This window comes from Aedes albopictus, chromosome 1 (genome assembly GCF_035046485.1).
Source record: "Aedes albopictus strain Foshan chromosome 1, AalbF5, whole genome shotgun sequence".
Classification (NCBI taxonomy): Eukaryota; Metazoa; Arthropoda; class Insecta; order Diptera; family Culicidae; genus Aedes; species Aedes albopictus.
Genome location: NC_085136.1, coordinates 181853860 through 181869712, shown reverse-complemented (window position 1 = coordinate 181869712; position 15853 = coordinate 181853860). Strand labels below are relative to the sequence as shown.

The 15853-nt window shown below is 44.7% G+C and overlaps 2 protein-coding genes across 2 annotated transcripts; both read left to right on the top strand.

Annotated features, from left to right (window-relative positions):
- The first annotated feature begins 284 nt into the window (after positions 1-284).
- LOC134290148 (uncharacterized protein K02A2.6-like) lies at positions 285-1364 on the top strand. Its single transcript, XM_062857195.1, has one exon. The coding sequence runs from the start codon at positions 285-287 to the stop codon at positions 1362-1364; it is 1080 nt and encodes a 359-aa protein (XP_062713179.1).
- Positions 1365-9767: 8403 nt separating this feature from the next.
- On the top strand, positions 9768-13272 carry LOC134290141 (uncharacterized). The gene is made up of 4 exons (XM_062857187.1): positions 9768-9905; positions 9965-10243; positions 10392-11571; positions 11690-13272. Exons 1-4 carry the CDS (start codon positions 9768-9770, stop codon positions 13270-13272), a joined length of 3180 nt encoding a protein of 1059 aa, XP_062713171.1.
- The last annotated feature ends 2581 nt before the right edge of the window (positions 13273-15853 follow it).

The following is a 15853-nucleotide window of genomic DNA, read 5'->3' as shown; positions in this document are numbered from 1 at the left end:
CCGAGTTGGGCCAAGTTACTACTGAGGATCATACAGTGCAGAAATTAATCCAAGGAATCAAGCACGGTCAGCAGGTGGAAGCGAAGGATCGTTTCGGTGTGGAACAACACGAGTTCTCCCTTCAAAAAGGATGCTTGCTTCGAGGAATTCGAGTGTACGTGCCTGCCTCTCTCCAGAAACGCGTTCTGGAGGAATTGCATTCTACTCACTTCGGAACAACCCGTACGAAGTCGCTGGCAAGAGGATACTGCTGGTGGCCTGGTTTGGACCGGGATATAGAGGATATGGTAGCCAACTGTGCCGACTGCCAGTCGGTACGTGCCGAGCCGGCGAAGATGAACCTTCATTGCTGGGAAACACCAACAGCCCCTTTCCAGAGGGTTCATGTCGACTTTGCTGGTCCCTATTTGGATACCTACTTCTTCATCTACGTGGACGCCTACAGCAAGTGGCCAGAGGTCCAGATATGCAGGTCCATCACGGCCGAAAGTACTGTCAATATGTGTCGCGAGATCTTCAGCAAGTTTGGCATTCCGTCAGTCCTGGTGAGCGACCATGGCGTCCAATTTACATCGGAGGTATATCAACAGTTCCTGAAGACAAACGGTGTAGTGCACAAGATGGGTGCTCCGTACCATCCAGCAACGAACGGTCAAGCGGAGCGGTACGTTCAAACCATCAAACAGAAGTTGAAGGCGTTAAAGTGCACCAAGTCTCAGCTGAACCTGGAGTTGTGTAACATCCTGCTCACATACCGCAAAATGATTCACCCGTCAACAGGAAAGTCACCATCAATGCTCGTGTTCGGTCGACAGATTCGATCGAGGCTCGACCTGCTACTACCGAAAAACGAAACTTCAAGCAAGGCGGACATTGTCGTGCGCCAATTCCTGGATGGTGACAGAGTTCGTGTTCGAGATTTCCTGTCCAAAGATAAGTGGAAGTTTGGAAGAATAGCCGAGAAGCTGGGTAAGCTGCGGTATGCTGTACGTCTCGACGATGGGCGAATCTGGGAGCGCCACATTGACCACATAGTCGGTGTGGGCGCCGATCTACAAGACGTTTCGGTGGACACTCCAAGGGAGGAGGAGTTCATTGAACGGTACGAGCCAACCATATCCGCTGTTCCTGCAGTGGATCCTGCTGCGGCTGCAGCGGTTCCCGCTGCCACTATTCCAGAAGGAGAGGCTGCTGGTACGACACCGGTGGTTTCCAAACGTAATGCGGTCACGACGTCTACGCTTCCTTCCAGCCCGGAGCGTTCGACGTCCACCAAGGATAGTCGATCAGCCGTTTTGGAGTCTACGACACCGCTGCGACGATCATCTCGCATTATTAAACCTCCCCATAGATTGAATTTGTAGTTTTTATGATTGTTAAGCGTAATTTCTTTTAACATGGGGGAGAAGTGTTATATCTTGCATTATATAAACCTTGCTACTTTTCTTTTACACCTACATCGATATACCATGATTGCGCATACCTTGAATTATATAAACTTTGTTACCCTTGCTCGCGATCTGGTAGAACGAGAACTGTACTTTTCGCCATCACGATGAGCGCACACGGCGCTGAAGAAAATTGTTATTTTTCCAATAAATAAAGTGATTAAATAAGTAAAACTATTGTGAGTACTTTTCCTCGGCCGTCACAATAGCCTCATTTCCAATTTGGTATCGTTTGCTAATTTATAAGTTAGATTTTATATCACGTAAAAGAAAATGTGAAAGAACTATAGTTTCCTTAAAATAATAAGATTGAATAGTTGTCCCTCGAATTCGGTTTCCGTCTTGCCCACGTCTATTTCGGGCGAAACCTGAATTTAATTCCGGGCATACTTTCTACGTCTCTCTCTCTCTCTTCTTGGCGTAACGTCCTCACTGGGACAAAGCCTGCTTCTCAGCTTAGTGTTCTATGAGCACTTCCACAGTTATTAACTGAGAGCTTCCTCTGCCAATGACCATTTTGCATGTGTATATCGTGTGGCAGGCACGAAGATACTCTATGCCCAAGGAAGTCAAGAAAATTTCCTTTACGAAAAGATCCTGGACCGACCGGGAATCGAACCCGTCACCCTCAGCATGGTCATGCTGAATACCCGTGCGTTTACCGCCTCGGCTATAGGGGCCCTAATACTTTCTACGTGGCACTGGTCAAAAATTATGATTTGACCGTAGATGTTTATTCGAAAAGTCGATCTAATTCTCCGCCACGCAAATCAAATCATGTTTTCGAAGGGTGATTGAACGGAAAGCTTTTAAAATAAGGTGGATGTAGCTTGAGAATAACGACCAAAATATTTCAGTGGATAACTGACACTGAGGAAAATTACAAGTGGTAGTCGAAATACGCGTATCAGACAAAGGATAAGCAATTAGGGCGGAATTAAAAGGTAAGAAACTGATTACACTCATTCGAAAAAAACATCATTTCAAATAATATTTTTGCCAACCAGATTATTATACGCCAACAAAGTGCAACGCGGAAATCATTCTCTGTGATTGTAAAATACGATGTTTCGTATACAGAAAATCCACGCACACTTTAGCTTGCATCCTCCCTAGACGATGAAAGCTTGTGTTTACACTTTACCGGATGATGGGGAAAAATGATTTATTTGAATAATTGAACAGCTTTTGCTGCATCCTGCAGCAGTAAAATCCAACGTTGAAGTGCTACGTAGGGTGTGAATTGAAGGTTGGTTCAACAAGTGCACACGCTATTTTTTTTTCTCGCTCATCGGCTGTGTTGACAACGCACAGAGCGCCGCAACACATGCACAAATGACCGAATGTGTTTAAGGTTGAAGGATTCGTCATTGACATAATCGTCATCATCGAAAGTTTGAAAGCAGTTTTCTCGTCCAAAACTGAAATTTCCGCAGTAAAAATGTATTCACTGTATTCCATTCTCCACCTGCAATACAGTGAATACATTTTCACTACGAAAATGTCAGTTTTGAACAAGAAAACTGTTTTCGAATTTTCAATGATGACGATTATGTCAATGACGAATCCTTCAACCTTAAAATGTGTGTGCGCCGCACACATTCCATGTGTTCCCGGCCTCTTACTCATTTTTGTGCAGCTCGATGGAAACGGAACAGTCAAACGTTTCCCGAGCCGCGGCCAAACAGTTGGCCACTTGGTAAGATGGGGTTGATTTTCTGGATTTTTTTCCAGCAAATAGCTGGAAAGCAGGTGGAAATTGAAATGTTTTTGTCGCATTTCCATCTGCTTCAGCTGTTCGATCGAAAAAATCTCTGAAAATGTTTTCCGTGTTTTCCGCACATGGAAAAGCTTCATGCACCCGAACACAGGAATGAGTACGACCCATGCAACACATAAAATGTGCGGCATGTAAAGAGGGTCCATTTGCGAACGACCGACACAGCCGCTGTGTCGGTGTGAGTTAGCGTGCATCTGGGGAAGTGAAAATTGAACGGTGATGAAGATCAGCTCGACTAGCTGCTGCTTTGGTGCGGTTGCCGTCGTCTAATGCAAAGAGAGAAAAATTGTTAAGTCGCAAGTGGAGTGAAATTGAAACGTGAAATTTTGCGTAATTATTCGATTTTCAGTGCTAAGGAGGGTGTTTATCGATAGTCTACATCTTTTTGCTTCCATCTAATGAGGCATCGGTAGAGGTAAGTAAGAGTATCTGAAAAGGCGATCGTGCGAGGGATCGTGCGAGGGACGTGTGACCGAGTCGAACGCCCGACACACACTGAACACGCTAATTCACACCGACACAGCGGATGTGTTGGTCGTTCGCAAATCGACCCTCTTTACATGCCACACATTTTATGTGTTGCATGGGTCGTACTCATTCCTGTGTTCGGGTGCATGAAGCCTTTCCATGTGCGGAAAACACACATTTTTGGGACGGTTGGAATATGGAATCCGATTCCATGTTTGTTTTTATTTTTGGGCAATCTAAAAAATCATGTCATTTTCATGATTTTCAGAGATTTTTTCGATCGAACAGCTGAAGCAGATGGAAATGCGACAAAAACATTTCAATTTCCACCTGCTTTCCAGCTATTTGCTGGAAAAAATCCAGAAAATCAACCCCATCTTACCATGTTGCCAACTGTTTGGCAGCGGCTCGGGAAACGTTTAACTGTTCCGTTTTCGTCGAGCTGCACAAAAATGAGTAAGAGGCCGGGAACACATGGAATGTGTGCGGCGCACACACATTTTAAACACACTCGGTCATGTGTGCATGTGTTGCGGCGCTCTGTGCGTTGTCAACACAGCCGATGAGCGAGAAAAAAATAGCGTGAAGGTCTCATTCGCAAGTTGTGGATGAGCACGTGCAGTTGATAGGCAAACAGTCTCGACACTAAAAATAACATGTTCTCACTATTGTTCGTAGGCACGCTCAGAGAGTGTTGGAAGTGGACATCTAAGGACCGAAGGAGATGGTGTATTGCGAGGAAGGAACGTGGGGTGAGGTGGGCGTTGGATTCAGGTTGGCTTTCTACTTCACAGAATTGTTACTTGTTACTTGTTCTGTGGCAGAGTTGGTAAACGCGCCCTATCTAGCGAACTTGGGGAGACGTGGGTTCAAATCCCACCAGACTACGTGGATTGTTTCGCAATTTTTCCACTCAATTTGTCAATTTTTCAATACATATTGTGCCTATGAACTTCAGGCATAAAAAAGCTCGGACACCGTCTTCAGCCAGAGGCTGCACAGCCTGAATGAAACTTAAACACTAGACAAGGGACACACGAAGCATGCACCAGTGGATACGGAGAAGAAACTATTCTCACGAAAAGTTTCATCGCCCGGAGCGGGAATCGAACCCTCACCCCATAGCATGGTGCGATTAGAAGCTTGGTGACCCTAACCGCACGGATACGAGGCTCCACAACGTATGTCTGAAATGATTTGTTATTTTCATTCTGAGGAGATGAATATTGAAGCATGCGACGAAGTAAATTTTTACTCAATTTGGCTAAATTTTGCAAATTCAAAATATTTCATTAGTTTTTCAACAAGAAATTCTCAGCATTCAAAACCTGGATGACCTTCGGCAGATTCGATGTCATTTTGTATGTTGTTATAGTCGCTGTGCATCAAGAACGATTATTGACCCATGATTTTGTACATTTTGGGGTTACGCTGATAAAAAATATGTGTGATGAGATAGTATAAAACAGCTTTTAAAAACTTGTTGGTAGCCACTAAAGACACTGTATGCTAAAGACACGAAATCTGATGACTGTTGTTGTTGATGAAGATTTCAGCATCATGACGATGATGCTACCGAACAATGCCTTTAAAGCGCGTTTGACAGGTCTCCTGCTCGATTGGAAGGACATTGACAGTAAATTTGGAATTTCAATTGGAACATTTCGTGTCTCTGCATATGTCTTTTCATATATCTTTAGTAGCCACAAATTCGGAACCGTAATCTGGGGGGTAGTTGATCAGCGCAGTGAAGTTGATCGCTATGAGATCCACGCCCTTCAACCGCTGAGGACGCTACAATTATGTTCCGATGGAAGAACTTTTGACGTAAATCAGCATATGTTTTAGGACTGACCGTGATTTTGGCCCTTCAGACAGTAATTAGTCAGCACCCCTTATTGTTTCGATTGTACTGTTGAAAGTACTATACCAATTATCATCAGATTTTGCAGGCATAATATACACATGAACAACTACCTTCTGTGGAAATTTCATGAAAATTGTCTCTTACATATTTAAAAAGTTATGAATAGGTAAACATCGCACATGGAAAACACGAACCATTTTCACTAACACTCACCCCTATCGACACCAGTAGCTTCCAAACCAATTTATCAAAGTTGATAAAATTTTGTTAGAAAGTGTTTATAAGTTTCATAACTGCTAACGGAATTTCATAATTGGGTTTTTAAATTTAGAAAAATTCAATAAGTTTATATTTTTAAACCAACGAGCACCTTTTTCTACGCCTCTAAGATTTTTTTCAGATTTTTAGAATTCGTTTTGATACCTAAAATCAATTTCAAAAAGATTTATTCAAATCATCTTTTGACAGCTGGTCAACTGCTTGACAGCTTCGCCCAGTACAAATCGCTCCCATACAAACTTCAAATTGATTTTTAAATAGGTTCCCAGGCTCCAAAATTCATGAAAATTTGGATTTTGGCTCAGTTTGGCATGCAGATTTAGAATATGGAATTATCTAAACATCACTTAAAAAGCCAATTGTACTCACATAACTTTGGCTTTGATTGCCGGCTATGTTGATACTTTCTTTCAAAACATATTTATATTCAAGACAATTAGAGGGAATTTATGGTTTATTGCATTGCTAACTGGACTGCGACAAAGTGCGGAATCTCAAATAAAAGTGCGATATTGCATTAAATCGTTCAGGTGTCTTCACCGCACTTATTCATCACGAGCATGCACTTATGCACGGTGAAGACACCGGAACGATCTGACGCAAAATCGCACTTTTATTTGAGGATTTGCACTTCATCGTCGCACTTATAACCGCGCAATGCTCAATAAATGAACAATAATATGGGTTACTCTGTCACATACTAAACTTAATTCAATTTTTAACATTCAACATACATTAGTTGTAAGAATTTCAAAACTTATTCAAATTATGCGCAACCAAATTTAGTTTGTTCAATAATTTTCCAATCTTAGAATGTCATGTCATTGGTTGAACAACTTCACCCCGCATTAAAGGCGGGCGTTTTGGGCATTTTGACCATTAAAAAAAGTAACAGTTTCTTGTAAGAACTTCATTTAATCGTAGTGTGACCAGCATAAAAACACACGTAGAATTCACCGGCAGGGTACCCGGGTACCCACGAAACTGAAATGATCATATCTCCGTCAATATTCCACAGATTTTAATTTTTTTTTTTGGTTTATTCAACTCACACACGATAAAATATTTGGTTAGACCGGTCCGATCACCGTGGGTGCCGGAAAATCCGGATTTCCGGGCTTATGCTTTTATACAAAACAATGCTCGGAATTTTCGGTAGGTAGGTTAGTGGCAATATCGGTATTAATTATCCCAAAATTGATTCAGCATATATGTAGTATCTGACATGGGATCATAAAAACGTGTTGACTTTGTAGCTGCGATTTCGGGTCAGGTTTCCCGTGGGGCCATGGCTGGCAATGGCCACTGTTGACTACGCCACTGGCGTAGAGGCGCACCTTCTCATCCGACGTCATAGCATGTACACACACACCAGCGCACGCAAGTATCGTACAAACCGTTTACTCAAAACGTCAAACCACCGCTATCCATGTGAACAAGAACTCTTTAGAAACAAGTGCATTGTATAATTGATTCCACGTTTCTAGTTCGCAGTGGCAAATTTAGATGCATAATTATAGTGCTTTTAATAACCATTCCGTTAAAATAATATCAAGAAGTGAATTTACAAGTAGGTAATTAGTATACAGTGAGTTTTCTAGTGAACTAAAACATGAAATTATTGCTCCCCTAGTTGCATACAGTTCTCGAACTAGTGTCACTTTGTAACCTCCAAAATCGCTCAAGCTTGTATGAGCACAAATGTGTGGTAAGAAAACCATTCAATATTGTATTTCCCAAAGTTTTAAGTGAACGACAATCTTAGGAAATTCGACCAAACGAAGACCGAACCGAGTGACTAGACCGAAAGCGTACAGAAATACTAGGGAGACTAAACGTAAGTGTTTTTCTTTTCCATTATGTAACTATAGTTCGTAAGACAAAATGCCCGCGAAGAGGCCACACATTGAAATTTGTACCTCCTTTGTTCCATGCAGGAATTTATTAATCCACCCAGGATTCCAATATACCACCCTAGACATCCAAAGCAATTTTGTTTTATTGTCGGTGGTGAATCGGTGATTACTAAATCGGAAAAATCCCTCTCTGTTGGACATCTTCCAACATCTTAATAAATTCGTTTATTAACGAACAAGTCGGTTTATTGTCATGTCGAATCGAGGTCGGTCAAACAAAGGCAGTAATGCCGGCGGTAGTGAAAGTGGTGCAGTCAGTAGTGTGCAAGTGGTGGTCACAAATGAAACAATTGAACCGGAGGCAACATTTCCTGGTCGGGCGTGTCGAGTTTGCCGGGCCGATGACAACGAGGAGATGGTGAGGTGTGATATGTGTATCTAATGGTTTCACTTTGCCTGCGTCGGAGTCACTCAAGCCATAGAGAACGAGCCTTGGAACTGTGCAGAGTGTACGAAATCGGAGCAAATTGCTGAAGCGGTAGTGAACCCAAGTGATGGTGGTGTAAAAAAGAAACCGAATGTTGGAATCGATGGTGACAAATTGCAGCTTCCATTTCATCAGGAATCAAGTGATTTGCAGACACCCAAGACGTCGAACGCCAACAAAACAGGAACGCAAGAGGAGCAAAAGACAGCTACAAAGAAGACGGCGCCAAAAGGACCACGGAAGGACAGCAACAAGCCGCATCCAAAAGGAATTCACCAAGTGGCCGCGAAGGAACCCGACCAGAAGCTGATGAAAGGTACCGGAAGGGCAAAATCTGTGGTTTCCCAAGTGTCCAGTCGTGCATCAAGTAGGTCCTCCCAATCGCTTGCGAAACTGAAGCTGCAGAAGCTGGAAGAAGAACGGATTTTGAATGCCAAGAAGCTGGAACAAGAACGAGTTTACCTGGAGGAGAAGTATAAACTCCTGGAAGAGATGGCTAGTGAAAACGGATCCGACGTAAACAGTGTTTCGGAGGCTATAGGCGAATGGTGTCCCCGAGCGCAATCAAGCCACCGTTCGCAAATGGAAGATCAACGACCAGCTTCAAACGAGTTTCCTCACTTTGGTGCAAATCCCCCCGTCAACAGCAGATGCAGATCGTTCATCAAAGAGCAAGCTAGTGTTCACCGTGAAACTCCACAGTTCAATAGCCGTTTACCAGAACGCGACGAAGATTGCTGCTCGCTAACTAGGAAACAGATAGCAGCCAGACAAGCCGTGTCCAAGAATCTGCCCCAGTTTTCCGGCAACCCCGAGGACTGGCCCCTATTTATTGCAACATTCAACAGTACTACGACAATGTGCGGCTACACGAACGATGAGAACATCTTTCGGCTGCAGAAAAGCCTGAAGGGGCGAGCCTTCGAAGCTGTGAAGAGTCGCCTGGTGCACCCTTCTAACGTCCCGGGTGTGTTGAAGACGTTAAAAATGATGTTCGGGCAACCAGAGGCTATTGTACACACGCTCATCGAGAAAATCAACTCCCTGCCGGCCATAAGAGAAGACAGGCTAGAGACACTAGTGGACTTCGCCGTACATGTGGAGAATTTCTGTGCAACCGTGGACGCCTGCGACCTGGATGAATACCTGTATAACACTACCCTCCTACATCAGCTTGTCAGCAAACTACCTCCAACAATCAAGCTGAACTGGGCATAATACAGGCTCTCTATTCCAGGAATCAACCTAGCAGCTTTCAGTTCCTGGTTGTATTTCCTTGCTGAAGCAGCAAGCACAGTGACTATTCCGAACATCGCCAATACAAGACCAGCTCGGAGTGAAAGTCGAGGCACGAAGAAGGGAAATGCCTTCGTAAACGCCCATTCCGAAAATACTCCTGAAGAACCCCGTACATCTCACAGTTCAAATGGAAAGAATCCTAGTGCTAGCGGTGAATGCATTGTTTGTAAGGGAACTTGCAAAGCAGTCGACAAGTGTAAGCGCTTTCTGGAGTTTTCTCGAGATTCACGATGGGCTACAGTACGAGAGTTCGCACTTTGTCGACGTTGTCTCTGCCGCCACAATGGACTGTGTCAAGCCAAACCCTGCGGAAAGAACGGATGCCAGTTCAAACACCACGCGCTGCTGCACAACGACCAAAAACAGCAATCCACTGCGGAAACGCCGTCCTCTTCGACAGCAGTGTCTTCAGCAGCAGGCGGTAAGGATTTTCCAAACGCTACGACAAGCTCAACAGCGCACAGTTGTAACACGCACCAGACAAAATCAAGCGACATATTGTTTCGCTATCTTCCAGTAGTACTGCACGGCAAGCATGGATCGATCCGTACATTCGCTTTCCTGGACGATGGTTCGGATCTTACGTTGCTTGACGAAGAATTAGCCGACGAGCTAGGGCTGGATGGAGAAACACGATCGCTTTGTCTACACTGGACTGGCGGCACGCAGCGGCAAGAAGTGAAGTCCAAGGTCGTCGAAGTGGAAATATCCGGTGTACATAGTGGAGCCAAACAATTTGCGATCAACGGTGCACGAACAGTGAACGAGCTTTTGCTTCCATTCCAAACATTAGACATCGAGGAGCTGTAGTCGTTACACCCGCACCTGCAAGGACTTCCAGTCAGCTCATATCAAGGAGTTCGACCACGGATCCTGATCGGAGTTAAGAACCAACATCTTAGCCTAGCCCTCAAGTGCCGGGAAGGTAAACCGAACGATCCTGTCGCCATCAAAACCCGACTCGGCTGGACAATCTGTGGTGGAGGAACATCGGAATCTGCAACCAGCCCAGTTCACTCACATTGCCGCCGGTGAGGACCATTGTCAGACGGACGAGAATCTTCACCAAGTTATCAAAGACTATTTCGCGCTACATAGCATGGGGATTATGAAGCCAACCAAAGCGCTGCTATCCGTCGATGATCAAAAGGCACAAGCTCTCCTTCAATCACAGACCAACTTTACTGGAGAACGCTACGAAACCGGCTTACTCTGGCGTTCCGAAGCGGTACGTCTGCCGGATATCCAAGCGATGGCACAACGACGTTTCCAGTGCCTGAAGAAACGTATGAACAAGGACGAAACGCTTGCCGAAACATTGAGGGAAAAAATGGCGGATCATCTGAACAAAGGTTACATACGAAAGCTATCCGATGACGAACTGAGCCAAAACCATCAGCGCGTTTGGTATCTTCCAGTGTTCCCAGTGACAAACCCAAATAAACCGGGAAAGGTGAGAATCGTTTGGGACGCAGCAGCCAAGGCTTTCGGAGTATCACTAAACTCTGTTCTGCTAAAGGGTCCTGATAATCTTTCCTCATTGTTCACTGTGTTGATCCGTTTCCGTGAGCATCTCATCGCCTTAACAGGAGATATCCGCGAGATGTTTCACCAAGTCCTTATTAGCAAGGAAGATCAACAGTGCCAGCGTTTCTACTGGAGAGACGATGACGGGAAACTTTCGGTATACGTCATGTGCGTCATGACCTTTGGCGCTTGCTGTTCACCAAGTAGCGCCCAGTATGCCATGAACCTGAACGCTACGCGCTTCGCTCAAAAGTATTCCGATGCAACAGAGGTTATCGAAAAGCAGCACTACGTTGACGATATGCTAGTGAGCGTTGACACTGAGGAGGAAGCAATCAAACTTGCAGAAGATGTAAGGTTCGTGCACTCGCAAGGTGGGTTCGAAATCCGAAACTGGACCAGCAATTCGCAACGGGTATTGGAAGCTCTACGTGGCAGCAACACCGAGGAAAAGAACCTGAACTTGTCACCCGAAATGCTGACTGAAAAAGTGTTTGGCATGTGGTGGTGTACAGCGTCAGATGTCTTCACCTACAAGATCGGCTGGGATCGCTACGATCGTGAGCTCTGGGAAGGTCATCGTCACCCTACGAAACGAGAGGTCATACGTATTCTCATGAAAATATCCTCTTGGGCTCATCGCACCGTTCCTAATGTTCCTCAAGATCCTGCTTCAAGAAATCTGGCGTAGCGGCATCCAGTGGGACAATATCATTGACGAGAACGCCTTCGCAAAGTGGCGCAGTTGGCTGCAGGTTCTACCACAAGTTGAAGTAGTTCAAGTACCACGATGTTTCCGGCCTCAATTTGCTCCGGCATATGACGAAGTTCAACTGCACACGTTCGTTGATGCGAGCGAGAACGGCGTGGCTGCCGCGTGCTTCCTGAGATTCAAACGGAATAAAGACGTATGGTGTCGTTTAGTTGCAGCCAAAACAAGAGTTGCCCCCTTGCGATACCACTCGATCCCAAGACTTGAACTCATGGCAGCAGTCATTGGTACAAGGCTCTCTACAACAGTTCTCGGTTCCTTGTCCTTCAACGTAAGCAAGCGCGTCTACCATTCGGATTCCAGATGCGTGATTTGCTGGCTGAATTCGGATCACCGCCGTTACACGCCATTCGTTGCCTGCCGAGTCAGTGAAATCCTAGAAGCAACAGACCAGAAGCAGTGGCGCTGGGTCCCGACGAAGCTGAACGTGGCAGACGACGCCACGAAGTGGGAGAAGTTTCCGGATATGACGCCAGAATCCAGATGGTTCATCGGGCCAGATTTCTTGCAGCTATCTGAAGAATTATGGCCAAGCCAACCGAACAAAGTTATCAAGACAGAAACTGAACTTCGGGCCTGCCTGTTAGCTCACTTTACATCGCCTGATCCAGCTATCAACGTCTCTAGCTGGAAGCGGATGCTTAAAGTAGCGGCACTTGTACATCGTTTCCCTGCAAACTGCCGTTTGAAGAAGCAGGGGATGCCAGCCCTCTTCGTAGCCCCATCTACCGATGAAATCCAGTCCGCTGAACGCTACGTCATCCGACAAGCACAACGTGAAGCGTATCCGGAAGAACCAGCTAGGAGAATAGCACAGACGAAAACCGTTCCCAAGACCAGTCCACTGTTCAAACTCACCCCTTGGTTGGACAACAATGGATTGATGAGGATGCGGGGAAGAATCGGTGCCTGTGCCCAGGCTCTAGAAGACGCCAAGAATCCGATCATTCTTCCACGTGATCACCACACTACCCGACTTATAATCGCACACTACCACAACAAATACAACCACCAGAACCACGAGACCGCTTTGAAGGAAATCCGACAGAGGTATTGTATACCTCGATTACGAGCGACTTATTCGAGGGTACGACACAACTGCCAACAATGCAAGAACCACCGTGCTGTACCACAGCCTCCAATTATGGCCGATCTACCTCCAGAACGACTTGATGCCTTCGCTCGACCATTCACACATATCGGCATAGATTATTTTGGACCGATGGAAGTAGTCGTTGGCCGTCGAGCAGAGAAGCGATGGGGAATGCTGATCACTTGTTTGACCACTCGTGCAGTCCACATCGAAGTCGTAAACACGTTGAGTACCGATTCCTGCATCATGGGTCTTCGTAACTTCGTAGCGCGTCGAGGTTCACTTAGGACGATCTATAGTGACCGCGGGACTTGTCTCATCGGTGCGAGCCATGCACTGGCCGACGCGGCAATGGAAATCAATCACGATGAGGTGATGAAGGAAGTGATGACGTGATTCTCGCTTAGGCCAATAACCGAGGAATTCTCTGCGTTACTTCGAGAAATCACTAGGAGTTTGGACAGGGGAAATGGAGAGGTGTTGGGGATTTTGTCGTGGTAAACGAGTGTAATATTTTGATTCGCGATTAATAATGCGCTCGCGAAGAAATACCCTTCTAAACCTTGGACGACGAACGCGATCTATTGTGCCTCAAAACTCACCCTACATAAGTTATTCATTCGAACTAAGGAGAACACAATTCTAAACATCGACGCATCTGTAGTTTGCGTTTCCGCGCGAGACAATGCTGAACGCGATCAATTCACAAGTATAAACAAAATAACACGTGATAAATAAATCAGAAAGATCTTACCGCATGGTTCGCCGTCTATCTTTTACCGACCCTCTCTTTTTCCAGAAATTCATGCAATCTTTATTTGAGTCAAAACATTTATTCATTTGGACTAAAATATTACAAATGTCGACACCGAAGATAACGAACCATTCAATTTTTTGTGTTCATGCAAAAAATGAAAGGAAATTGTTTAACATGTGATAATGTAGGCCTTATAAGCGGATATCAATAAACTGCGCGCCCAATGGTCATTAAACAAAATGACTACAACAGTAACAAAATTAGCTCAAATTCGATGAACAACCAGACCACACTGATCCAGAGCCATGTAGTTTCACATACCAGATGAAATAAGTACATATATTTGATGATATTGTAGAGAAACCCCGTAACGTGGGTAGATCACCTTAGAATGGTGCGTTGCGGTGTAAGATCTACCAAACCAAATTTTGATCTTGATATTTACCGTATTTTTAAATATTCCAAGATCAAAGTTTGATGCTCTTTTCCTTGTGTTTTGTAGTATTTGTGTTTCAATGTACTGCTAATTAACATTGTATTTCAGCGGGATTCAGGTAAATGTATCGTACGATATAAATAATATTTTAAAAATATGTAACTGTGGCGAGCGTATCACTAATATGTAGCTTATTTAACGTACGATGTTAATATTATTTTATATTTCAGATTATCAACCACAGAATCTAGTAATTCAACCAAATGCCAACAAGATGACTAGGAAACCTGGATGAATTGGGCAGACAACTGATTCGAAGCAGTCTAACAATGGTGTGCCTGAACGTTAACCAAGCGTATCCTTTGGAGTTTACCCTTCCACTAACAACACCCAAATTCCCGTGACACCTAGGCCTGAGAGATCGTAGAGTTGTCTACATTTTTCATAGGTGTCCAAAACTAACCATCCTTTCCCATTCCTCAGCAGTCGCAAGGACGTGGCCAGGACAGTGCTCGACCATTGGAGGATTGCGTCAATCTTGTCTAAGAGTCAGAGATTAGTCCCAAATCTTTGTGCTTTGGTTCAGACGGGAAGGAGGCAACCCTCATAACAGCGGTCTAGGACTGTACCACCTACGAATTTGTGCGACTCGCTTAATGCTAATGCTAATGCTAATGCTAATGCAAAAAATGAAAGGAAATTATTTATTATCAACTAAATGTGCATTTGGAACTAGCGCCGACACATGACGTGACGAACTGTTCAATATTTGTTAGATAAATACATAAAAACCAGAGCTGCAGCATTTTCCTCTAACTGGCCTCGAAACTACACTGAACTGCTACAACAACACACGGGTACGACGATGTGCACATTCACATTGTCGACGACAACGCGGCCGATCCGAATGAAAAAAGCGGCACTTCCTTTGCCTCCAAAAACACACTAAACCGCCTCGTACGAAGATGAGCACGCACACAGGACATGCAACCTTTACTTGAGTCAACACATTTATTCATTTTGACTAAAATATTACAAATGTCGACACCGAAGATGACAAACCATTCAATTTTTTATGTAAATGCAAAAAATGAAATAAACATATTTATTATCAACTGAATGTGCATTGGGTACTAACGCCGACACATGACGTGGCGAACTTTTCAATATTTGTTAGATAAATACACAAAAACCAGAGCAGAATTGTATACATCCATTAGCATTAATTATTATGATAAAATGGAACGAGCTCACCAATAAACATCCTTCGAAGTGTCCAGTGCGAATGTGCTGCAGCATCTTCCACTAACTGGCCTCTTCTCCGAAATCACACTGAACCGCTACAACTAATCACGGGTACGACGATGTGCACATTCAAATTGACGACGACGACGACGCAGCCAGAATAAAACAAAGCGGCTTTTTCACTTTGCCTCCAAAATCACACTAAACTGCCCCGTACGAAGATGAGCACAGCCAAATCGGCGACGACGACACGCGGCAGGCCCAAATGAAAGAAATGGCCTCTTCACTTTGCCTCCAAAATCACACTAAACCGCCCCGTACGAAGATGAGCACAGACAAATCGGCGACGACGACGCGGCAGGCCCGAATGAAAGAAATGGCCTCTTCACTTTGCTTCCAAAATCACACTAAACCGCTCCGTACGAAGATGAGCACAGCTAAATCGGCGGCGACGACGACGCGGCCGGCCCGAATAAAAAAAAAGCGTCTTTTTCACTTTGCCTCCTAAATCACACTAAACCGCCCCGTACGAAGATGAG

Bases quoted from the DNA above. Each gene is read 5' to 3' on its own strand.
- LOC134290141 (XM_062857187.1), top strand. From the start codon at position 9,768: ATGGACTGTGTCAAGCCAAACCCTGCGGAAAGAACGGATGCCAGTTCA. The intron at 10,244-10,391 runs GTGAACGAGCTT...ATCTTAGCCTAG, and splicing joins CGATCAACGGTGCACGAACA to CCCTCAAGTGCCGGGAAGGT. The intron at 11,572-11,689 runs GTGAGCTCTGGG...TCCTGCTTCAAG, and splicing joins CGGCTGGGATCGCTACGATC to AAATCTGGCGTAGCGGCATC.
- LOC134290148 (XM_062857195.1), top strand. From the start codon at position 285: ATGGTAGCCAACTGTGCCGACTGCCAGTCGGTACGTGCCGAGCCGGCG.